This window comes from Pteronotus mesoamericanus, unplaced genomic scaffold (assembly GCF_021234165.1).
Source record: "Pteronotus mesoamericanus isolate MK-2021 breed Mesoamerican mustached bat unplaced genomic scaffold, CSHL_Meso_final contig_116, whole genome shotgun sequence".
Lineage (NCBI taxonomy): Eukaryota > Metazoa > Chordata > Mammalia > Chiroptera > Mormoopidae > Pteronotus > Pteronotus mesoamericanus.
Genome location: NW_026555027.1, coordinates 1,438,233 through 1,463,351, shown reverse-complemented (window position 1 = coordinate 1,463,351; position 25,119 = coordinate 1,438,233). Strand labels below are relative to the sequence as shown.

Sequence of the window (25,119 nt, the reverse complement as noted above, 5' to 3'; positions counted from 1 at the left end):
AGTTGACTCAGGTGTCTCCATGGTAGCTCAGACCAGATCCCAAGTTCACACGCATTAAAGTTCCATCAGCTGGCTCACTGAGGAAGTGTGTGTGTTGGTCATGATGGTATTTCATTTAAATAGCAGGACACGGCATCTGTATTCTTCCCATTAATCACGCTCAAATAGTCCCCCAGTGGAAGGAGGATGTACCATTGAGAGACTTAACCAACTTGGATCTTGATTTCTGAAATGGGGTGATAATATTTGCAAGTAGCAGGGGCCAAACAGACGCTCCTGAGATCCCCCCCAAAAGCCTGCAGTGAGCCTGGCCACGTCGGCAGGGGCGGCGGGCGCTCTGAGGGCGGCTTGGCTTCACGGGTTCGCCGATCGCGGACTGGAGTGCGGGTGTCAGTGTGGGGAGGTGACGGCGTGTTTCTGGAGTTGGGCTCAGGCAGCCACACCCGCACAGCGGTGGCGGGCTGACCCTCCGTCTGCTAGGGGCTCTTGAGTGTTTTAGACACCGCGCATCTGAAAACACAGATGTGCTTGATGCACAGTAACGCATCATCACTGCTGTTAGGCTGTCGTTGGGCCTCGCGATCCCCGGCCGCAGGCGGGCCGGCAGCGGTTCGATGGGAGCTGGCGGTGAGTGTCCTGGGGGCGGGGGGTTAACTGTGAGAGTGACTTAGTGCCTTCTCCCTGCTGTGTAAGCGCGTGTGTTTCCTTCTGTGTAACATGTATCTATAATATTTTGTACAGCATATTTTTATTAAGAAGTTTATTGTAAATGTGAAATTTGGGTTACTTTCATGTTCCAAACAATAAAAAAGATACGTAAAAAAAAAGTTTGTTTGTGTTACATGTTTCTGCTGTGTTACCAGTATACCCAAAATGTTTTTCCAAGGAAAAATCACCGTAGGTTGGACTCATTCCTTTTGTGGAAAATGAAGTCTCTTTTCTTGCCGAATACATTTAATTATTAACGTGCAGAGAATCTTCCCCATTTTGTAACACTGCTGTAGATGATGGTGAAATTTGTAAGTAAAAATTGGGTATTTGTAAGATTGCTTCCTGCTTACGGATAATTTCTATTACCAAAAATTTAAAGCCCAAGTGAGAGCACAGTGGCCTACAGCCGGAACCGCGGGGGTGCCGCAGTAGGCGTGGGTGTGGGTAGTGCCAGGTTGGGACACTGGGAAACAATATGGACGGAATTGGCTTGTGAAGTGTTGCACCCAAACAGCTGTGTTTGCTTTTTATGCAATATTTTATAGGCCTTAAAACTGCCTCGAAGATAAATAATTTGATCATCGGTGTCTGTAATTTCTTTAAAATTGGTATTTTATTTGTGGTGATTTCAGTCAAATTTCTGTCCCCAAAATTATTTTTTTAATAGTAATTTTTAACATCATTTAAATTGGAACATTAGAGCACCAGTGTACTTACTAGTATGATGACATTCAGAGGAAACCCAAAGAATATTCTAGAACGTAGTTTTTTAATGATAATGTCTAATTTTTAAAATATAATTTTTGCATCTTAATATTTTTCTGTAAGCTTTGCCATGATGTTCATTTATATTGACTGTAAGCTAGGGGCTCCACCAGGTGTTCAATTTGGTACCCCCCAAAAAGCTCATTGACTGTTTATCCTATGAAAGTGTTTTCCTTCGGAAAGCTTTAAAATACACATTGTTACTCCATTAGTGTTATGTAGTATAAATGGGTCCCCATTACTCACCACAGTGCCTTCAGCTTTATGTATAGCATTGCTCAGTAGTTAATAGCAGTTAACCCACAGCTGATGTTTGCCTGGGGGTAAATTTAAGCACAGATATGCTGTATTTTCTCAGAAGGGGAAGCACTTCAAACAGAACACAGGAAAGATCTTGCAAAAAGGCTTGAAAGATGCTAGTCACATTTTGCCCGTGTTCCCTGCGCTTCCTGGGCTGCAGAGCCGCTGCCCAGTCTCACCCTCGTGTCTTCGGGCGGCGGGTGGGGGCAGGTGCGAGGCCCGGGCAGGTTCTGTTAGACACTGCACTGAAGAATCCAGGTAAGGTGTTTCTGATGACATTGAAAATGCTGTTAGCTGTGGGTAATCTCATTCAGTGATGGCTTAACTGTGTATCTCAGACTCTTGATTCTAATACTGCAGCTCTTAAACCTAAGTCATAGCTGTTATACTTTGCCAATTATAGGAGGATAGCAATTAGTATACAAACTGGAATTCTAAAAAGCGACTGCAAGTAAACCATAGATAGTGATCAGACAAAGCCTATTGTACTTTTTTTTTTAAGGAAAAACCAGGAGTCATTTTAAAGTGATAATAATTGACCTCTGATTTCACTTTATTTGAAATTCTGGTTCTCATATAATAGATTTTTATCAAAAGTATACCTTAGGCTGAAAATGGATGCCAGTATACCTGCATTATATATTATTGAAAACTCAAATTCCTCTCTAAAAATCTCTGGTACTCTAAGAATGATTTTTTAAATAATCTTAATGTATAATGTAATCTAAAATGTGCTTTAATTTTTTGAAAATTCCCTCCTTATTCTTCCATTCTTTCCAGCTCCTAACACAGTGCCTACAATAAGAATTTCATGGCAGTCAAAGTAATTATACCATAAATGTTATTAATTGGTGAATGTAGGCAAAAGAAACAAAAATGAGGGTTGTCCCTCATTTCCACTTTCTGAAGGTCTGGAATCAGGGAGAACGCTCGGTGAATATGGAGACACACCCACAGGTATCAAGGCCTTGGTGAGAGTGAGGAACAGTCGGCCTCTTTCCTTGAGTGGAAATTTTTGTGTTAAGTTCATGTAAAATGCCACCGTGCCATTCTGCTGAGATCAGCTCCAAACAGGCAGACTTGCAGCTGGGCAGCCTCTTGCGTCTCGGCACATCCCAGTTCCTGTGGGCAGGGCCCAGCCCCCTGGGCGGAGGACTGGAGCGGCGCCCTCTGCACCTGTGCCCAGAGGTGTCCTGAGGAGGGGACAGCTGGGCTGCCGCAGAGCAGACGGAGTGGCAAGAGACGGCTAGTTCAAAGGCTGTCGAGTAGAGGAGATGAAAATCCACGTTGGGGGACGGAACCCCTGAGGCAGAGTGCTGGATTCTAAATTTATTTTAAAGGCAGAGCCTGCAGAACTGCCTTCCGACTATGGGGCGGGAGAGAAAGAAGCCACAAGGGACTTTGACCTAGGCAGTCGGCAGGGGACAGCTGCCACTCCTGAGATAGGCAGCGGTTGTGGGGGAGGGTGCGTGAGGGGGGTATCCGGTTACAGCGTTGGATGTTTCACCCTTGATATTGGGGTGCACGTGCTCAGGGAAACAACTGGTATATGAAGTCTGACACTGTCAGTGCCGGTGTCATCGGCACAGCCACAGGGGTCTGAGAGGCCGCCTGGGCAAGAGCGAGAGTGTGGGGTGGCGTGGGCGAGCCAGCCGCAGCACTTCAGCAGGAGGGGCGGGGGCTGGTCGGTCACTGCTGCCTCACGACCCTGTGGTGGAGCAGCGACCCTGCTTTACACATGGGGAAGCTAGGACGGGAAACGCTAAGGGAGCTGCCCGAGGTCTGAGGTCCAGGGGGCGGGGCTAGAAGCGGAGGGAGCGTTCGTCCAGTTGCACCTGTGTGTGTGAGTGGCCGTGTCCCGTTCCGTCCTGCAAACAGTACTGAGGAGGCTGGATGGTCAGCTCAGAAGCCAAGAAGCGGGAGGTGCTCTGGAAGGAAGCAGAGAATCCTGGGTAGGAGGGAGAAGTCAATCATCCGATGCCATTTTCAGGTCAAGGAAGAGACTTGACAGCTGCGTTTAGCGAGAGGGCGTCCTGGGGAGGACCTCAGGCAGTGTGGTTTCGTGGGCAGGGTGGGTCCAGAAGCCCAGGCATGCGGGGCCAGGAGCGGGTGGGCAGTGAGGAAGTGCGTGCCCTGACTTGGGACACCTGAGGCTTTCTGTCTTGGGGACCAGAAAAACAGAGTGATCGCTGAAAGGAGATGCAAAGTGAAAGAGTTTATTGTTTTCATTTCTAAAACATGGGTGAAATCATAGTGCCTTTATTGCAAGACACAGCACAGGGGAAGTGTTTGGGGCAAGACAGAAACACTGGCCAGCTGGCAGCCTTGTGTGGCTGAGGGGTGGGCGTCAGGGCCTGAATAAAGCACTCGCTTAGCCTCTTGAACGCGTGCTTGCAGACGAAGGCCTGACGGTGGACGCAGTGCAGGTGAGTGAGCGGGTAGATCCGTGGCCAGCAGGGAGGTGAAAGTCTGTCTCCAGGTCTTTTTTAATGATAAACCAACTAGGATACAATCAGTATATCCGTATAATGGCGTGCCTGGAATTAAAAAGAAAGGTACGAGCATAGCTCAGAGAGACTAACAGGCTCAGCTCCAGACTACTGCAGTAAAACGAGTGCAGTAAAGCGCGGCACGAGCCTTTTGGCCTCCAGTGCATATAAAAGTTACATTTACACTGTACTGTGGTCTCTTAAGTGTGCGATAACATGTCTTAAAAAAATGTACACACTTTAACTAAAAATGACTTTATTCCTAAAAAATGCCAACCCTCGTCTGAGGCTTTAGGGAGTTGTAATCTTTTGCTGATGGAGAGTCTTGCCCTCGATGTTGGTGGCTGCTAACTTACCTGGGTGGCAATTTCTTAAAATCAGACAACAGTGAAACTTCCCTCATCAATTGACACTTTTCAAAATGGGAGTCAGTCCTCTCAGGCCCTGCTGCTACTTTATCAACTGAGTTGATGTTATATTCTAAATCCTTTGTTGTCATTTCAACAGTCTTTTTTTTTTGTAGATTTTTATTTATTTATTTTTAGACAGAGGGGAAGGGAGGGAGAAAGAGAGAGAAACATCAACGTGTGGCTGCTTCTCACATGCCCTCCACCCAGGGACCTGGCCCACAACCCACGCCTGTGCCCTGCCTGGGAATCAAACCAGCATCCCTTTGGTCCACAGGCCAGCGCTCAATCCACTGAGCCTCGTTTCAACAGTCTTCAAAGCTCCTTCGCCAAATAGTCCATTACACTTGAAGAAACCACTTTTCTTTGTTCAGCCATAAGAAGCAACACCTCATTTGTCCAAGTGCTGTTACGAGTTTGCAGTGATTCAGACCCACCTTCAGGCTCCACCTCTAACTCTAGTTCTCTTGTTATTCCACCACATCTGCAGTTACTTCCTATGCTGAAGTCTTGGACCCTTCAAAGCTGTCTGTGAGGGCTGCAACCATCTTCCTCTAAAGTCCTGTTACTGTTGCTATTTCACCCTCTTCCCATGAGTCACGAATGTTCTTAATGGCATGTAGAATGGGGAAGCCTTTCCAGAAAGTTTCTGATTTACTTTGCCCAGATCCATCAAAGGAATCACTGAGGCCGCTGTAGCCTTACGAAATGTATTGCTTGAACACTGAGACCTGCAAGTCCCAATTACTGCTTGAGCCACGGGCTGCAGAATGGACGTCGTGTCAGCAGACCCAAAATGACGTTAACTTAGTCCATCTCCTTCAGAGCTTTGGGTGACCAGGCACAGTACCATTCAGTGATAGTATTTTGAACTTTTTTTGTGAGCAGTAGGTCTCAACGGTGGGCCTAAAATATTCAGTAAACCATGTTGTAAGCAGATGTGCCGTCATTGGGGCTCTGGTGGTCTCTCTCTAGGGCACGAGCAGACTAGACTGAGCACCTTCCTAAGGGCCCTGGGGTTTTCTACGTGGTAAATGAGCTTGGGCTTCAGGCTCAAGTCACAGCTGCATGGGCTCCTCCCGGGAGAGCCAGCCTGCCCCGCCCCTGGGGCTGCAGCCAGGCACTGACTTCCCTCTGGCTAGGAAAGCCATCGATGGTGTCCTCCAGTAAAAGGCAGTTCGGTCTACGCTGAAAACCTGTTCAGTGCAGCCGCCTTCGTGAATCACCTGAGCTAGATCTTCCAGAGGACTCGCTGCTGCTTCGACATCAGTGCTTCTGCCTCACCTGGCGCTTTCTGTTACGGAGATGACCTCTTCCTTTAAACCTCCTGAACCCGCCTCGGCCAGCTTCAGACTTTCCTTCTTCAGCCTCCTCTCCTCTCAGCCTTCAGAGAACTAAAGAGAGGGCCTTGCTCTGGTCAGGCTTTGGTCTAAGGGAATGTTGTGGCCGGTTTGTCTTCTGCCCAACCCCTGAAGCTTCCTGCAGAGCCTCAGGAAGGCTGTTTCTGTTTCCCACCCCAGTGCCCCCTGGAGCGGCGCTTCTGACAGCCTGCAAGGACGCGCTCTTTGCAGCCGCAGCTCGGCTGTTTGTTTGGTGCAAGAGGCCTGGCTTTCAGCCTTGGGCATGCCTCTCACTCAGCGTCACCGTCTTTAGCTTTTGATGTACATTGAGCTCCAGTGTGGCCTCCCTCCTCCTGGAACACCCAGCAGCTGTCGTAGGGTCATTCACTGGTGTGGTTTCAATACTGCTGTATCTCGGAGCACAGAGGCCCGGGGACAGGGAGAGACAGAAACAGCTCTCCCCTGTTGGTGGAGAAGGGTTGGTGAAGCAGTGGAAACACGGCATTCACGGATATGTTCACCCTCTTAACGGGCGCAGTTTGGGTGCCCCAAAACAATTACAGTAGCCCCATTGAAGATCACAGATCCGCATCATCAACAATGAAAAGGTTTGAAGTACTGCAGGAACTAGCAAAATGTGGCACAGACACAAAGTGAACGAATGCTGCTGGGAAAATAGTGCCTGTGGACTTCATTGACGGGGGGTTACCCAACCCTCAGTGTTAAAAAAACCAAAAAACAAAATCTGCAACGTGCAAGAAAGCAAGGCGGGCCTGTCCTGACACCTGCGACAGCGCGGGTGGAACTTGGGAAGATGCGCTGAGTGAAAGCAGCCCGACCCGGGAGGACGCGCTGCAGGACTGCGCTCGCGCGGACCCTCCGGCGCAGGCCGCCTGCTGAGCCGGGAACAGACGGTGTGGCTGCGGCCGGGGCTTGGGGGAGGGGGTGGGTCCAGGGTGGAGGCGGTGAACACCTGAAGTTGATTGTGATGGTTGCCCAACCTTGAATAGCCTACAAACCATTGAATTACACACTTTACATGCGTGAGTTGTGGGCTCTGAATTTCATCTCACTGAGGTTATTCTAACCCAGTGCAAACCAATTAAGAATAGACAGGATCCAGGAGAGAGAGGAGCGTGTGGACGAGTGGGAAAACCCGGATGGCGGGCCAGGGTGGACGGGCCCGTGTGGCTGTGGTTGTAAGGACACGGCGGGACGGGTCAGCACGGCGGGGGCGGGGCAGCCCCGGTAGAAGAGTCACCCGTAAAACCCAGGACCCTGGGCAGGTAAGGGGGGAAGTGAGGACGTGGAGGTGTTGGGGCGACGCTGGTGGGGCTGGAGGCAGCCCCGGGGAGGGGTCGGAGAGTGGGGTGCTTCAGGGTGAGCCCGTGGAGGCAATGGAGGTGTCTGTAGTGAGGGCTGGGCGGTGGCGGAGGGCAAGGCCCCTGGCCGCAGGCGGGCCGCCTGCTTCCCGGCTCAGGTGCTCCTGCCGCCCGCCCGCCCGCCCGCCGCCCTCGCCCTGTCAGGGAGCCCAGCCCTGCGTTTCTTTAAAAGACCCCGTTTACATTCGCACCCTCTAGGAGGGGGCCTGATGGGCTCGTGCGGCAGGTCCCTCCCGCAGTATTCCCCGCAGACCTGCAGCAGCTGCCGCCTGACCACACGCTCCCCCTTCTTCCTGTCCCCCAGGCGTCCCCATCTGGCTCCCGGCAACTGTGTATCAGCCTCCGCCCCACACGCCTGCGGCTCAGCTCGTGTAGCTCGGAGCACCTTCATTGTAGATGGCCGTGGTGCCTCTCTCTTCCTCTTGGTTTTCAGTTGTGAAACAGCCATTTTCTGGCTCATCATAGGGAGTATTCAGTTAAGTCTTGGGTTATTTTGAGTTAAACTCCAATGTATTTCTTGAACTGATTGAATTTTAAAGTTTGGGAAGAAATTTTGGGATGTCGCCTTCGTGGTCCATCTTAAAATCTTGCCGTGTTAACACATTTTGTATTCTCTATCGAATGTATTTCCTCAGGTCTGAACTCTGCCCTTTTTTTTCACCTACATTCTGGATGATAGGGCACACACACGGTGATCAGTTCCTTTAGCCCATTTCCTCCAGATGTAACCCAGACCCTCTGACCCTCAGTATCTCCGTTGAAATTTGTTCTGTCTCGAGAGAGGGGGGCTTCTCTTCTGAAGCCCTGCGCCGTGGCGGCGCTGCCTCTCTCTCTCTCTCTCTCTCTCTCTCTCTCTCTCTCTCTCTCTCTCTCTCGTGCGAGGTGGGGCCCCGCGAGGCTGCGCCTCCAGTCCTGCCTGCCCCACCTGCCCCACCCGCCCCACCCGTCCAGTGTCTTCCATCTCGTCCTCGCTGTTCCCTGTTCTGTTGGAACTGGGGCCTGCCTGCTTCCCCCTGCCATGCTCCTGTGTACGGCTTGCTAGAAGGATGTTTCAGAAACAAGCATAGGGTTCTCCCCGTTAAAAGGGCCTCCGAGTTCCTTCTCATGCGTGCGTGTAAGACTCCCGAGTTGCCCTGGTCCACCTGTTCAGCCTCATCAACCTCGTCTTTTTTAAAATGGGTAGTAATTTGCATTCATATGTTCTTGCTGCTTCAGTAATTTGTCTCGTGTAGTTTCTGGTCTCTGTTTTCATCAGGACGCTGTTGAGTTCTCAGAACATGTTCAGCCGCTTCACCTCTCCAAGCCTTTCCAGAAGCTGCTGCTCTTGACCAGGCAGTCAGTGTCTGCCTCCGTTGGCCTTGTGTGTGTCCGGCCTGTAAGGCCCAGTCAGGCTTCCCCGGGGGCTCCCGCTGCGGCGTGTGCATGCAGCTCCTTCAGTTCCACTTTGGAGGCGATGGCTGGCTCTGCACCTCGTACCTCAGCATCTGTCTGTTTCTGCTCAGCCAGGTCCTGTTCGAAGAGAAAGTACCATGTTTCATTTATTTTTATACCCCCAGCACCTTAAAGGAGTTGGTGTAAAGCTCAGCTGTTGACCGTGCATGTGAATGAATTGACACGTAACTCTAGAAGACCTGTCGGTATTGCACAAAATGAATACTTGCTGGGAACGCCTGCTAGAGGTGGGAAGCTCACGGTGCAGCGCATTCTGTCGTTGCGTCATGTCAGCTTTCCTAACAAACGAAAGTGGAATTCCACTGGCATGCACACCGAGAGCTGATGCCACGTTGTACATTTTTTAATTAACTAATACTTTTTATTATGAAAGCAACAGATGTTCACTGCAAAAAAAATATCTGTAGAAAAGCCAAAATAACTATCCACAGTTTGGCCATTTCTGCGGTCTGAAGACCAACATTTGGGAATAAGGGAATATTCTCTAGGGAACCTGTACATTTTCTTGGTCCATGAAGGGTTAAGGAAATCCATTTATTTACAAATGAGGAAAGGAGTTCAAATGTTTAACGTTTTAACCAAATCCCAAATACAAATGTCCACACGTGTAGACTAGATGAATCAGACGGTATCTTGCTTTGTAAAAACTGCTTTGTAGGTGGTTTAAATTCATGACGAGTGTCGTGCTAAGCCTGTGAAGTGAACCTGTGCACACCCTCGTACCGTGTTTCAAAGGACTTCAGAGATGTTCCAAGAGACGGGCTCGCGTTTTACAAAGAACCCTGCTCATTTGTGTCTGTGCCAGGGCAAGGCGGCCTTGTGCCCTGCAGCCCTGTCAGAGCAGTGGTGGGGGACCAGTCGTCACGTGGAGACGTAGGGCCTTCCCATTTCCCTGCGAGGGACTGTCTGTTTCCTCTCAGACTCATCTGAACGTAGTTAGATGCTTTGAACCCGTTCCACATTCTTCTAGAATTGTTTAAACATTGGCCACGGGCCCTTGGAGCCTGAAGATACTGGAATGTGCCCCAGTGACCCCCGTGACAACAGACGGTCTTCAGCCCCTGAGTGAAAGCTGGCGGGAAGTAAAGCTCCATTGGTTGAAGTGATCTTAATGATCGGAAATGAAAACTTGTTTGTTTTTGCATCAGGTATTGAGCATTAGGTATTTGTCAGCTGTCAGAATAGATGTGCAGAATGGTGGCTTCGGCACGTGCCTCTGGACCAGGCTCTGAGCTCATGCCTGTGTTTTTGTGCCATTAATCTCAACGCAGGCAGGCGTGATCTTCCCCACTCCTGAGGCTCGTGTCCACCACAGTCATGCCTGTGTAAGCTTGTGTTTCACCAAACAGATTTCTCTTCAGGCATTTAAAAGAAGGTATTTTGTTTAAATAAACACCAAAGCTTGTGAGTGTTCATGCTAAAAGAGCCGTGACATGGTTTACACGTACCCTCCAGCACCCTCCAGTCCCCTCGGGTGGGTGCTTAGCTCCCACAGAGCTGACGGGACCCCGCGTTGTGACGAGCAGGAACCAAAGCAGAAAGTCTTGTTCATCGTGTTTGTATAGATTGTCCGCACAGACAGCCTGGGGGCAGCAGGGCTTGCTGCGCGTTGGCGAAAGCAGGTGGGAGGAAGTGGCCCAAGATGCAAACAGAACCTCCTGGTGCTGGGGAGAAAAGGAACACACTCTTGAGTGTGACACGCTGGGCTGCCTCCCAGGCTGCGCCCCCTCCGCGTTGGCGGGAACAGTCACCACCCCTAATTTGCACGTTTCTCGTTAGAGTAACTCCTGGTGGGCGTGGCATCGGCCTCCTGATGGCTGCGTTTGCCGAGGAGTGAATGGAGCGGCAGCTGCCTTTCTGCTGCTTCGGTGGTGAACCGAGTCACAAACGATGGCTCGTTGAATTTGTGTAATTCTTAAACTAAAACACAGTCAATTCTTCAACTAAAACACAGTCAGTCCTTGGGCGAGTGGAAGGTCAGCCAGCACGTCTTTGTCACTTTCAGCAACACTGACTGGCTCAGTCTCGCTGCCGGCGAAGGAGGCCTAGACGGGGAAAGGCGACCGGTCGGCGGTTGGCGGCGGTCGTCAGCGGTCCCCTTGGCCTCACCAGGGACGCGGGGTCTGCACTTTCCAAAGGGGCCTGGAGGATGCGCCCCGCGACGGCGTGCGGACCTTTCCTTTGTGAGCCTGAGCGGGCGGGGGGGCTCCCTGTACGAGGACTGCAGGAGGCGCTGGAGTGACACGGAACCGGGGGGCCTCGTCACTGGCTTTTCTGGTCGGTGGTGCCATCTTTTTCTAATAATAAGTGGAATTAAGACTTAGGATGTGAACTTGCCTAAAGGGGGACCCCTGAAATACCTCAGTACCCTGCGTTTCTCACGCGCGCTCAGTGCTCCGAGGGGCGGAGCGGCGCTCCTCCCAGGACCGGGCCTCGCCGCGTCCTTGTCCCGCTCGCTCGGACCCCTGCGTAGAGGCTCGGGCGTGCAGTGTCCTGATGACTTACACCTCGGTATAAACGACAGTGTAGCTTGTTCCTGTGGTTGCTGCTGGGCCCTCCCATGGAGTTTATGGCAGGGAGACTGGCAGACAACACACAATTTGAAGATGATGAATTAAATTTCATTTTGCTTCAAGCTCCATAGGAACGTTGAAAACAGAATGCCGTCTTCTGCTCTCATTTTCACATGTGGACTTTTGTTGCCTTCCAGGGACTCAAGGAGTGGCCCCTGGCCCTGTCATCGGGTTGCAGGCACCATCTACTGGGCTCCTCGGGGCCCGGCCCGGCATGATCCCGCTGCAGCGCCCTCCGGGCATGCCCCCGCCTCACCTGCAGCGCTTCCCTCTGATGCCGCCCCGGCCCGTGCCGCCGCACATGATGCACCGGGGCCCGCCGCCCGGCCCGGGGGGCTTCGGGATGCCCCCGCCCCACGGAATGAAGGGCGCCTTCCCGCCGCATGGCCCCTTTGTTAGGCCTGGTGGAATGCCAGGGCTGGGGGGCCCAGGACCAGGCCCGGGGGGCCCTGAAGACAGGGACGGGAGGCAGCAGCAGCAGCCACAGCCGCAGCAGCCGCCGCCGCAGCCGCAGCCGCAGCAGCCGCCTCCGACGCAGCAGCCGCCGCCGACGCAGCAGGCGCAGCCACAGCCGTTTAGAAATGAAAACAGGCAGCAGTTCAATTCAGGTAGAGACCAAGAAAGGTTCGGACGAAGATCTTTCGGAAATAGGGTGGAGAATGACCGGGACCGGTATGGGAACCGGAATGACGAGAGAGAGAATAGTAGCCGCGAAAGGCGAGAGTGGGGAAGGAGGAGCCCTGACCGGGACAGACACAGAGACTTGGAAGACAGAAGCAGACGGTCCGGCGGGCACCGAGACAGAGAGAGAGATTCTAGGGATAGAGAGTCTCGCAGAGAGAAGGAAGACAACCGAGGCAAGGAAAAGCCTGAGGTGACAGACAGGGCCGCCGACCCTCCCCTTAGCCAAGTGGGCACCGCAGACACAGTCTCAGAACTCGCCAAGGGGGAGGCCGCGGCCATAGCCGCGGCCGCAAAACCTGCTGCAGAGCTGCCCGCCGAGGCTACCTCATCCGCCGGCCCCGAGAAGGAGTCGGGCTCGGCAGTGGAGGCTCGCTAGTAGAGACTGGGACTGTCGGGGGCAGGACACGGGGCGCGTGGGGAGCCTGAGGTGTACAGACGCTGTATCATATTTGCCCCTGCTCTTTCTGCCCTGCGGTAGTTGTGGGGCCTCGTAAGCAATTTGATTGCTTCCCTTCTATTTAAAAATAGCCACAAAATAACAAAAAATACTGAAGATATGAATAAATATTACCCTTTTTGCTGTAACTTTTTAAAAGTTTTGACTTTAAAAAGTTTACAAATCGTAATTAGAAGTGCTCTCTATTTTTTTTTTTTTTAATTTAAGACATGGTAACAGTGAAAGCTCCTCAAACAATAGGGATGTTTTTAATAAACTCTATTTTCGTAACAAACTTCAACGTGTGCTATTCTTCATGCCCTTCCTTAAGGTGGAAAAGGGTTGCCCGCCATCCAAGCCCGAGCTGTTAATGCTGTATCGGAGTCTCAGTGACTCACTGGATGGAAAGAGACATGCTCGTGTAGTTTGCAGACACTTCGATTTGTAATACTTTTGATTTTTAGTGTTTTAATCATAAGGTAAAAGTTAGTGGTTTTAATATTTTGCAGTTTAATCAAAGTGATTTTTTGTTTTTGGGGGGTTTTTTTGCCATTGGCTTTGTGGTAAATGTTGCCCTAATTAATTTGTGAAGAGAAACTTTGCTGGGAGGAAAAATGGATCCATCATTACCTATTGTACTGTGAACTGTTTGATTGCCAGAGTGTTACTTATTTAGAAGGCTGGGCGTTTTTACCATCCCATTATGTTTTTCAGAAGGGTGGGAGAAGCCCAGGTTAGCATTTGCTCCCTGAGAGCTTCCTGTCTTATTTCTGTCTTTCTTTCCGCGTGTAAGGATGTGAGTGCAGACTGTTTCCTGTAAGCCTTGCCTGTCGCGCTTCTTGACTGGTTTTGTGAACTCCCCTGCTGGGCAGCGGGAGCCGGGACTTCTCACCACCTACAAAGTACTTTCTCTCTCTGCTTAAAATTGTGGAGCTAAGTAGGGAAAATAGTTGCAGGATACCCAGGAACTGAGAGACGAAGACTTCCGAAGCCAGAGCAGACCCACCGCCGAAGCTCCCACGGCAGTCGCTCACGGTGCACGCCCCGGCCTGAGGAGACCTGCTGCCGCACTGCCTGGTGGTCCTGTTGGAGCTCTGTCCTCGTCAGCGTTCGCTGCCCTCGAGTCAGCGTGCTCGGCAGCGAACGCCTCTGTCCTCACCCGCAGGCAGAGCTGCTGCAGAGGCCTTGTGGCCTCTGCGGACTCTGGCAAGGCGCCCGCTCGGATGCGGGGAAGGCGCCCTGGGCGTGTTCTTGCTCCCGATGGCAGGGCTGGAGAGGACGGGGCTAGAGAGAGCCGTTGCCTGTGCCGGCCCCCCGAGAAGTTTCCGAGTCCCAGCAAGCTGCTTTTGGAAACATCCGCCGACTTAGCATTCAGTGTCAAGGACCTGCAGCCTCTGTTCGCCATTGTGAGTGTCGAGACCACCCTATTCATCCCCACATGACAAAGCCCCCAAAAATACTACAAGCACTTTCACAAGGGTAGGCGTGCCCTGGGCCTTAAAAGGTCACAAGGGAGCCCGTGTTTGAGTTTTACCTGACACCAGTAAAACTAGTCGGTGAAACCTTGTTCAGTGCTGTTTTTACATTCTTCACCTGACGGGTTTTTACCACTGAACGTGTGCCTACCTTCATTTTGAAAATACTACCAATTGTCACTTTCTAAATTAGCTTTTACATACATGTAAATATTTACTACATGTATGATGTAGTAAAGTACATCATATATTTATGATCAGAATTACAGCTCATTTCCAGTTAGTAGATGACCAACCTGTAGTCGAACCTTGAGTTAACACCTCACGAGTGTTTCCTTGCAAGCACACGCGTGCTTCCTGGAAGAGACAGACTCGACTCGCTGCCAGCCAGCCAGCGCCTCTGCCATCTCACAGCCCTGGGACGTTTCTTCAAAGCGCTTGTCTGCAAGCAGGCCATGCCAGCCTCTCCTTTTCTGACAAAGTTCCGAGTGCGGTGTGGGCCACCTTGGCCAATAGGTGAGCTCATCCCATTAGCCCTCCAAGGCCACCGTTGAGCTAGTTCCAGTGTTAACCAGAGGGTGCTCAACCGGTAGCATCAGATTTTGAGATAAGCATACCTTCTGAATCGAATGCCAAGTGGTAAGTGGGGAAACCCCTCAGTTTCCCGAAAGCTTACAAAGAACAGCCTGTTTAAGATTGATGTTCAAGTCCGTGCTAGCTCAAAGGCCAGCTGTGAAAAATGTAAACGTTGTGATTATTTTAAGTATTTTCAAAAGGGCACTCTCTAATACCTGCCATCATATTATTTGATCTGTTCCATTCAAGTGCTATGGATGAGTACCAGCTAACTTAGAATTTCAATTAGGATGCTTTGATAGGATCACAAATAGAGCACCATATTGGGTATTGGGTTTATTGTAGATTTGAATGAGAACTAAAGAAATTTAGACAATTTCGTTTAATACCTATGTGTGTTTAAGATCATTGAAACACGTTTTAATTGAATGAGATTTACACAATTACATGAATCTTCCAAGTGATCATAAATCAGCTGTCACTGCAGGCACTTTAAAGCAATTTGTAAAGAAAGACACACATGATACTGAAGGTTACGGGGTTTAATGTTTCTCGGGTTAAGCGTCTGCAGCTCATGGGACGGCGTCTGCAGCTCATGGGATGGCGGGGAGCCGCCGGGGCGCGGGCTGGGTCTAGGGAGTGTTCGGCGAGGCAATCCCGATCACCCCGCAGGCCAGGCGGCTGCCGGCGTTGCCCGTCTTCTTGCTCTCGTCGTTTCCGCCTCTGCCCAGGTCGTCTCGCTTCTCGTGGACCTTGAGGGAGCAGTGAGGACACAGAGCTGAGGACTGGCGGGTAGTTCCACCTCATCCCCACAATGTCCAAAGGCTCTAAAAAAACCACTTAATGTGAGAGAACAGCACGCAAAAATGAGGCTAGGAGAAAAGTAGACTAACATTTAATCTAGTAAGAAAAAGGAGAAACTACTACTGAGCTTCTTCTTGCTGATGCAAAGATGCAAATTATCTTTAATCACTAGGTGGATGTTCTGTCTCTAAACGAAATATCAGAACCCAAACAATCCTGTCGCAGGCCACCACGCGCTGGTCTCGGCCCTCCGCGAGGAAGCTGAGGGCCCCAGCCCAGCGGCCATCCTTTCACAGTGGAAGCTGCCTTGAAGAGAAGGAAACGGAACCCCCTCCAAAGAAATTGTCGCAACGGTGCCTAATGACTGCAGCCTATGAAATGAGTAATCCTTAAATTGAACTACTTAAAAACAGTACTTTAAATTTTTCTCATTAAACACTTACAAATTTTCCTGCTTCTCAATAATGGCTGAAGAAAATTCAGGATCAGGGTCAACTGAAAGAAGTGACCACAGAAGGTCAGCGGTCCTTCTGCCTGGCGTCTGTGGACCAGGCGCAGCCCCGAAGGGCCGCCTAGGGCAGCTGCTGCCCGCGCCTTCAGCCAGGACAGTAACCACACAGGGACGAGCCCTCACGCTGAGGCCGCCCACGGCTCAGTTGGAACAGGCATCCGTCCAACCACAAGGGGCCCCGTCGCGGCGGGGTGCTGGCTGTCTCAAAATCAGGCAGGACTGCGTCTGCTGCCGCGATGGAGAGCGATACGGTCCCATGTCATCTGTGGTGCTGCTGCGTCTTAGCAGGACGGGGCTCTTAACTGCCCTAGAAAACTAATTCATCCTTGCTGCAGTCATCCAATAAAATCGCTGCTTTCTCTAAATCTGGACTCAAGCTGCAATTTATGTGGCTCCTTAGAAACCAGGATCGAGTATCACGGAAACACAGGACTGCGCCAAGAGAAACGCGACGCACGTCCTTGGCAGCGGAACACTCACCACCATCGTGCGGCCAATGATGGAATGGGCTCCAGAGAGGGAGATCTGAGAGTCTTCAAGGGACACCGTGGCCACGCCGTCCTCCTCCGCAGTCACGTTGCCCAGGTCTCCAACATGCCTAATGGTGGAAAAGCACCGGAACAGGCCATGAACTAAACTGTAAGCTGAGTCAGACACACCATGGGCTGGGGCGTGGACACAGCACAGATCAAGCAGGAGCCACCTTTCCAGATGCAGCTCTTTAAACACGGCTCCTGGGCTGCGAGCAGCCCCCGAGGAGAGAACAGGGCTGGTGGGGACCCTGGGGACTTGGGGGGGGGGGGCCACAGGAGGGTATGACACCTGCGCCGGGGCCCTGCCTGCTTGCGCCTGGTGCGGCTGAGAAGCCAGGCCCCAGGCCTCTGTGAGAAAAATGAAGGAAGCCTTGTCCTTAGGCTTGTTACTGTCCTAAGAGGCTCCCAGAAAACTAACATGCAAATAGAGTGTGGTGCGTTCTCCGTGTCAGGCTTTTGCCCACAAAGCCGCTGTGCTTCCCATGCTGGTTTATTTTGTCGGTGACTGACGGCATGTAACTCAGTTCCTGTGCGGGTCCCTTTGGCGCTTGTATGGATGAGTTCTGTATTCAATAAATGCTGCAAAACCAAGTCGCTTCCAGTGTCCCTGTTTGTCAGTCCCTCGGCCCTGGCAGAGGGTCACCCGGGAGACAGCTCCTAGTTTGACGTGCTATCTGCGAACCATACCCCACAGTGACCCCAAAAAGCCACTGATAAGCATTCCCAGTGACAGTTAGGCATCTCGTCACTCACCTCTCTACATCTTGTGGTCCACCGTGGGTTTTGTGCAGAGGATTGAAGTGAGGGCCTGCACTGGTACAGCCTATTGACCAAAAAAAAAAAAAAAAAGGTAGCTACATTATGAATCAAAATTCCAAAATAAACTAAGAAGAAACTGGCCACGGCTAAAACCTCCATCAGAGAATGCTGACCTACAGCACGGAATGGGCAGGGAGGAGGGACCAGGTCTAAGTGCCCTGTGACGCTGGTCAAGTTCACAGCCTTCTCTGGGCTTGGATTTCTCTGCCACTCAGTCAGGTAAAAGGCCCAGGACTTGACCTTCAACAGCTTTCTTCTACTCTTAAAATCCCACGGTAACGTTCCTGGTTCGTGTGAAAGTACGAACCCTTAGCTACGAAAACTCAGCCCCAGCCACACAGTGCAGGCGGGCCCCCGCCGGTATGTGTGCAGAACCTTGAACGGCAGGGGGCCCGGGGCCCAGGGCCGGGCTGCTGGCCCGCAGGGACCGCCGTTCACCCAGAGCCAACCACGAGGACGTGCCCGCAGCTGCGGGTGGAAAGTCTCCAGGGTATACCGCTCCCCCGCGCCCCCCACTGGGAGAAGACAGGTCAAAGGACACTGCCCAGTAAATCAAAGCCACAGAGCAGTGGCCTCTCAGAGCGGAGGCAGGAAAACCAAGGAGCAGCTGGAGCAGCTTTGTGATGGCTGAAATGGATCAAACCTGGTCATAACATCACTATTTGTAGGAATCAAATTATGGGACATTAAAAACAAGTTCAAAATGAGTCAATTCTCATAGTTACATGTTAAGGTCAGATAACTCAAAAATGGCAAAAGATCACTAAGTCTATTTTTCCACCCATAAACTTTGCTCACTTGCTTCTCACCCCAAAGCGAGAAAAGGGAATTCCGTGCAAAGCGGCGGGCTTGCATCCTGTCTCGCTCCTGCCTCGGCAGGACCCTGTGCTGGGGGCGTGGGCCTCTCTGTGCAGGGCCGTGCCCACAAAGGCCTTGAGAGCGCGCGGGTGGCAAGAAAGGAGCTGAACTGTTTTTCTTAGAAAAACACTTGGGACTTACATAATCAAGCCAGAATCACAATTTAAAAATTTAAAAAAAATCCTCTGGCCTGCTTCCTTCCCACACTCAGGAATCACAAACTAGCCTTGGGGCTAACGCCCCGCGGCTGACTTCGGCATCACAGCGAGGCAGTTAAGGCGGCTGCTCGGTCCTGCTACCTCACGGGGGTACATGGGTTGGGTCCCCAGCCCTGCATGGCACCAACCTTGCGTGTTGTCTCCAAACTCATGGACGTGAAATCCATGCTCGCCTTTGGTCAGTCCTTTGATGGACCCCGAGACCTTGACTGGACCATTGCCCTTTGTCGAGAGAAGAAGACAACAGGTTTGAGAACGTGTCCCAAATGGAAGAGACAGGTGAGTTGCCTCTACCGCTCAGGAAAGCACAAAGCATGTGGACTTGGGAGTCAGACCACCCAGCAGAGGCCTCCTGGCTGGGACCGCCCACCTGCGGGAGACGTGGAGCCAGCTGGTTGGCCTCGGCCCCTCCTCCCCGGTCTCCTGGGGGATGTTTAACACAGGCACATGGGACTCCGTATCTTTCGGGACATTAGGATCCCGGCAGAGGTAGTTTTGGTTTATCGCCAGAACATAGGCTCTCCCACGAGGGGGCAGGACGGGACTGAGTCTGGAGTAACCTTAGGCGCTGTGTTCTCAAGTCTCGGGCACTGAAACTCAATCACCTTTCTGTTTCAAGTACTGAGACCAAAACAAAGGACGGTAACACCAATGCTGGTGAAAGCGACCCAGAAGTCCTGCCACCTGGGCGGCGGTGAGGGGCAGCAGCAGGGCAGGGCCCCACGCCCAAGCCTAGGACCTTGCTGTGGCCCCGCGCACACCACGCGGTAACACACGGGGCCGTGCCTTCGTCCTCAGCACTGGGCACCCACAGCCCACCAGGGCTCAGCCCTCAGGGGCTGACCCTCCACTGGACAAATACAAGGCTCCGATCAAGGAGCTCAGTAACCGGCCGTGTGTGCGTTTTTTTTTTAATTAATAGAGTACTGTGATTCTTGTGGAGACAGCCTTTAAATTTGGAAAAACTCGTATGTGTCATCACACAAAACATGTTGTTATAAAAAAGCACAGCAAAGAGCTGGCCCTCCCCAGCCTGCATTCCCGGGTGACGATGGGGGGAGCGGGGGGGGGCTGTCCTGTTAGATGAGTAAACCCGTGGCCCGGGGCTGCGGAGGTCAGGAGGGGCAGATCTCCGAATGCTTCAAGAGAAGCTAGGAATTTGGACTTCCAGGTGAAAACTTTTATTTTAAAAAACTGGAAGATAATCCAAAATTCTAAGCACGCAAGAGACCCACCCAGCACGGCTTACTGGCATGGAGCGAGCACCGACCCGTGGTGCCGCCCTGTCCGAAGGTTCTGTCAGGACCACTTAGCACCGCCCCCCCTCCCCCCACAACGCGCGGAGCTGGGAACAGAGGGAGGGCGCAGGAGGGCGGGGCGCTGCTGCCGGGTCCGCAGCCGCTGGCGAGGGGGACCCGAGGAGGTCTGGCCAGTGAAAACGGCAAAGTTCAGTCAAATGCCAACGAGCCTTTTCCAGAAGCTTTGGAAACCACCGCAATTAAAGACCTCCTGTGCCCCGAGTGCCCCTGTATAACTTCACGGACGGGCCCCTGCCCCAGCACATTCCCCTGGTTTCTCCCATTTCTGGACACCTCTCCCAAGACTCGGTCGCATCCCGCGTTAATGACTCGCTCGGGAGTAAGAAGCCCCGAACAACTCCGCCCGCCGGCGGCCCCACCGACGGTGAGCGTGTCCACGCACTTCGCGTTACAAGCTCGGGTCGAGTTTGTTTTCCGCCGTCTCAATAACGGGCCTGCCGGTTGCGCGACTGAACAGCCAGTTTCCGGGGGCTGGGCTGAAACACGCTGCCAGCTCCGCGCGTGGACACCGGGGTGCCCCTAGGCCGCTGCGACGCGGACACAGGCCCGACGCCGCCAGTCTCCAGCCGGGCCGCGCTGACCGGGCCCGGGGAGGAGGCCCGCGGGGAGGAGCTTGTGCGGAGCGACCCTCGTACCCGGCCATGACCGGGGCAGGCGTCAGCGAGCGGTGAGGTCACGCGCACTGTCACATGTTCTTTTCACGACCCGTCTTTCCACACAAACCCACCAAAGCGCCCCCGGCCCCAGGGCTGTGCCCACAGCGGTTCCAGGCGGATGGGGTCGGGGAGCGCGGTCTGCAGACCCCCCGACCGAGACAGACGGCACAGGTCGCAAAGGAGCCCCAGGCGGGCCACGGGGCCACGGCTCCCTGCGGCCGTACCCGGTACGCAAACGCCAGGCCCGGCGCCGCAGGACGCCGAGGCGGCCATCCAAGGAGCGTCCCCGCCCGGCTCCGCCGCCGAGGCCCAGGAGTCCGCCCCCTTCCTCCCGCCCTCGCTCGCTCCCGGGCCCGCGGGCCCGCCCAGGCCCAGCCCGCGCCGCCGGCCACGCTCGCCCGTGACTCAGCACCGCAGCCGCGCGGGCTACCGCCCGCCCCCGTCCTTGCCTCCTGCGTGAAGTGGATGGTGCCGTGCACCGGGCCTTCGCCCTTCAGCACGCACACGGCTTTGGTCGTCATGGCTCCCGGGGCTCGCGCAGCTCCTGCTCCGAAGGCCAGGCAGACGCTGCAGGACACGCCGACGCACGAGCGTCGGTGCCGCGGACCCTTATAGGCCGGACCCGCGCTCCGCCCCCTTTGGCCTGGGACCAATCGCCCCCTGGCCCGGGACCAATCGCGCGCTGGGCTCGCCCTCCGCATAGTGGCCTAGGAACGCAATTGGCCGAGGAGGCGGGGACGGGACCTAGGGTGCGTGGAGTCCCGCCCCCCGCGCCGGCGACCACCCAGGCGTATCCGGGGAGCTGGAGGGGGGTTGGGGGACGGGGGGGTGGGGACGGGGCGGTTTGGGGAACGGGGGTGATTGGGGGACGGGGGGGCGGGGGAGCGCGGGCGGGTCGGAGCCAGCTTCCCTCGCAGCTGGTGCAGCCCGCGGGTGGCGGCACCGAGACTGGCGCGCCTGCGAGGTCTGAAGTCACTCGGGCTGGAAATGCCCTGCGTTGTAACTGAGTTGAGTCCTAAACTTATTTTTTAGAAATGGGGACGCATGGAGCTGGGTGATGTTGTCGTTCCTGTATTTTCCTTGTCTTGTTTCGCGGTTTCTGAGAGTGTGAAGGCCGCACACCCCTGTCCCTGGCCTCGTCTCGCAGGGTCCAGCCCTGAGCGCGGGGAGCCACTGTTTGGGTGCCAGGACCCTGTCCTCTTTCCACATTTTCCCTCTCGGGCTTGGAAGGCCACAACCGTAAACATGCCAAACCTGACAAGTCGGCGGACTGACCTCTGCCCGGGGCCCTGTCTCCTCCAACTCCAAGGCAGGACAGGGCTGGACGCCACTTGGTTCATGTCACCCCTGAGGAACCGAGGGAAGAAATAATAAAACGGGGCCACCCTAGCCAAGCGGCGCACTTGCTCACACCAACGAGGGCGAGGCTCACGGAATGGATTCCACTGGCCTTTTAACCCGGCTGGGAACTTAAACAGCGCCGCTCGCTGCTGCGGGAGTGCACGCCGGCCCCCCGGGAGCGCGAGCCACGCTGCTCGGTGGCCAGACCAGCGGTCCTCTGGAGCAGCGATCACCAACCTTCTCCATCTCGCCACACGTGTGAGCTCAATACTAAAACTCTGCAGGACACCAGAAAAATGGGGTTTTTGCCAGTCTGACAAAAAATAGGTCTTCTTTAAATTTTTATTAATTGACTTGAGAGAGAAAGAGAGAAGCACCGAGTTGTTGTTGTTGTTCCACTTATCCATGCATTCCTTGGTTGCTTCTCCCATGTGCCCTGACCAGGGACCGAACTTGCAACCCGGGCCTATTGCGACGATGCTCCAACCAACTGAACTACCTGGCCAGGGCAGGAGAGGGTGTAATTTTGATTCATTCACACCGGACGGGTATTGTTGGGTTTTGGCTGTAGTCATTTTTTTTAATTGACCATCTAAGGGAAAAGAGGTCACTGCCCCTGACTAGATAGTCCAGGACTGCATGCTTTAAAAATTCTTGGGGCACGGCATCTCCAACAAGTCCAGGAGCTAAGAATGCCAGACTGAGTCTCAGGCCATACTCTTTCCTGTAAGAATCCGCCGCTTTCCTATCTTCTTGAGAGCACTCTGGGTATTGCCAAGTTGTGTTTTCTGTTTGCAAACCCTAACCCTACCCCGCCCCCAAATCTTTATCATATATTTCTAGCCAAAGCCTCCTAATTTCACTTCCACTCAGTTGACACCCCCTTACGCTATCAGATGGGGACGGGGCCTGCCGAGCGTAGGGGCCCTTGACTTCTCAGGAAAGGTTTTACTCCACTAGTCCAGGTGATTTTGAGGGTAAGTTTATGGAAACGGAACAGTGCAGCCCAGGGAGGGCGAAGGGGGTGAAGCAACAAGGAGAGAGGAGCAACGGGGCCTTGGAGGCGGGGACCTGGGCGAGCCCGGGGCGGGGCCGGGAGAGTTTGGGAGAAGGAGCTGCAAGGCGTGGCTATGTGCTGGGGAGAGAGCGCCCGCGTGGGCCCTCTGTCCGGAGGCTTCCTGGCTTCCTTTGGCCGACAGCTGGGGTCCTGGGGGAGGTCTCGTGGGCCGGTCCGAAGAGAATGTTCATTAGCTTTTCAGGTAGGCCCTTCACTATCTCGGTGCATCAAAACGTGTGTTTAGAAGGATCAGGGTTATTTTTGCGGTTAGTTTTATTTTTGAAGGATTTTATTGAACAATCGGGACCAAAGCCGATCTGCCCCGGGCCAGGAACGCGTAACCCGTCTGCTGCTCAGTGTCCTTGGTCAGGGAAGAGAAAACCTTGTGATTCATTAGCTGGCTGTGAATTGCTCACATTGTTTGGCCTTCTTTAATTATTTTGTCTTAGTTTCTCTTCTTCCACTTGTCAGGGACTCTCCGTAGCTTCTCACTCTCCCCCCTCACACACACACCAGGATATGCTTCTCCTTCAGGGAAGACATTCCACAGACACATTATGAAATGAGCAAACACCACAAACTACTCTTGTGGGTTTTTCAAAAACATAAACATATATTGTGTGCTCACAAATCTATAGAAAGAGCCCTGGCTGGTGTGGCTCAGTGGATTGAGTGCCAGCCTGTGAACAGAGGTGCTGCCGATTCAGTTCCCAGGCAGGGCACAGGCCTGGGCTGCCGGCCAGACCCCCCAGTAGGGGGCGCGCGAGAGGCAGCCGCACATCCACGTTCCCCTCCCTCTCTTTCTCCTTCCCTTCCCCTCTTTCTAAAAATAAATAAATAAAATTTTTTTTTTAAGGAAATCTCTAGAAAGATGTAGAGGGGATGTGGGTACCTTTGGGGAGCGGGAATGAAGCTGTAAGCAAGGTGCTTCCCTTAGAATTTTTTTCACAGTGATATGCATTTGTCTTCAAAATAGGGCTTAGAATGAGAATCGCCCCCTCCACAGGCACTTTTGTTGGAAGAATAGTTTGATAAACCCTGGAGGGTGGTACAGGGGCCAGAATCTTTGCCTTCCGTCCCCGCCAGCAGCGCCCGACAAGGAGGGCGGCTGGCCGGCTGCGGCGCCCAGGCCGCTGCGCTGGACCCACGTGGGGGGGCCCCGGCTGCCGGCACTGTGCTCCTGGCTCGTGGGTCCGGGTGGGAGCCCAGAACTGGCGTTCCTCACCGGTTCCCGGGCAGCCCCGATGCTGCCAGATGGGGCCTCGCCTGGGGATCCTCTGACTGGCAGGCGTTTCTCACGCCCAGTGACACGGGAAGGTCAGGACTGCAGCCACTTGACTCAGGAGACGAAAAGGGGACCCGTGCAGACGAGGAGGCACGCTGGGCCAGGCCGGCTCTGTGTGCGCCCGGTGCCCGCGCTGGGCGGCGTTCCGGCCCACCCCCTCCAGGAGACCATTCAGCCCGGCCAGGCCTGACGCGGTGGCCAGGGCCGAGTGAGGAGGCTGGCAAAACGCTGAGGCCTGATTCAAGGCCAGAGGGAGACAAGGCCAGAGCTGTGTGTGCCAGCCAGGTCCGGGCTACAGCGTGCGCGCGCGCGCGTGTGCGGTTAGACACCGGGACTCCGAGGCGTTCTCCAACAGAGAGACACAGCCCCCACTTCTGTCACCTCCAGAAAAGGCGCCTGCGTGGGGCGCCTGCTCCCCGGCGTCCCCGGCCTGGCACAGGCTGGGCAGGTGCGTGAGCGCGCCAGTGCCGGCTTGGCCCAGGCCTTTGCCCGAGGCCAAAGTCTCTTTGGGTTTCGGGAAGCCAGGGTCAGATTTCAGCTCAGTGTGCCAGCTTGCCAAGGAAGCAGCCCACAGACAGAGCAGGCCTGAGCCCAGCCGGGTGGCGCAGGGGGTTGGAGCGTCGTCCGTCCATCAAAGGTCACGGTTCTGTCCCGGCCAGAGCACTACCTACGGGAGGCAGCTGACTGAAGTTTCTCTTTCTCTCCCGCCCGCCCCGTTCTCTCTAACAATCAACAAATACACCCTCAGGTGAGGATTAAAAACAGGGAGTGGCCTGGAGAGCGGCCAGAGGTCCCGCAGGGTCAGGAGGCAGGAGGTTTGCTCCGGGGCCGCCCTCACGCCTGGGCAGGAGCCCTCGCCCTGGCCCGGCCCGTGGAGGGCCTGCCCTGACCTCCCTCACGCCACCTTCCCCGTCGCAGGGAGAGCCTGTGGGCCCAGGGCGCTGCTTCCACGCAGACCCTGCCCTGACTGACGTCTTCTTTGAGTCCAACGTGCGGAATAAGGCGCCACACTGCCGCTCTCAGAACTATTTTCTCAGTCTGTTGAGATTTTGCCTCTGGGCATGTCCTCGCCACTTGGCTCAAGTAATCTCTTACAAGACTTTGTCTCTTGTGGACGGAATTTCTTCC

At 53.8% G+C, this 25,119-nt stretch overlaps 2 protein-coding genes across 2 annotated transcripts in view; one reads left to right on the top strand and one right to left on the bottom strand.

Annotated features, from left to right (window-relative positions):
• Positions 1-13,636, top strand: part of SCAF4 (SR-related CTD associated factor 4) — a 58,422-nt gene extending 44,786 nt beyond the window's left edge. Inside the window, exon 20 of the mRNA XM_054577791.1 lies at positions 11,557-13,636. Coding sequence (XP_054433766.1) covers positions 11,557-12,479 — 923 coding nt within the window. The 3' untranslated portion in view covers positions 12,480-13,636. The remainder of the gene's footprint in view (positions 1-11,556) is intronic.
• Positions 13,637-14,889: 1,253 nt separating this feature from the next.
• SOD1 (superoxide dismutase 1) lies at positions 14,890-20,923 on the bottom strand. Its single transcript, XM_054577818.1, has 5 exons — positions 20,758-20,923; positions 18,462-18,555; positions 17,192-17,261; positions 16,386-16,503; positions 14,890-15,342 (listed from the first exon to the last, which is right to left on the bottom strand). Exons 1-5 carry the CDS (start codon positions 20,827-20,829, stop codon positions 15,223-15,225), a joined length of 474 nt encoding a protein of 157 aa, XP_054433793.1. The 5' UTR covers positions 20,830-20,923; the 3' UTR covers positions 14,890-15,222.
• Positions 20,924-25,119: the final 4,196 nt, after the last annotated feature.

Excerpts from the sequence above, each read along its gene's own strand:
- SOD1 (XM_054577818.1), bottom strand. The coding sequence starts at position 20,829 with ATGACGACCAAAGCCGTGTGCGTGCTGAAGGGCGAAGGCCCGGTGCAC. Across the intron at positions 18,556-20,757 it reads CCATCCACTTCACGCAGGAG|GGCAATGGTCCAGTCAAGGT; the intron begins GCAAGGACGGGG and ends CTCTCGACAAAG. Across the intron at positions 15,343-16,385 it reads TCATTGGCCGCACGATGGTG|GTCCACGAGAAGCGAGACGA; the intron begins GTGAGTGTTCCG and ends TGCTCCCTCAAG.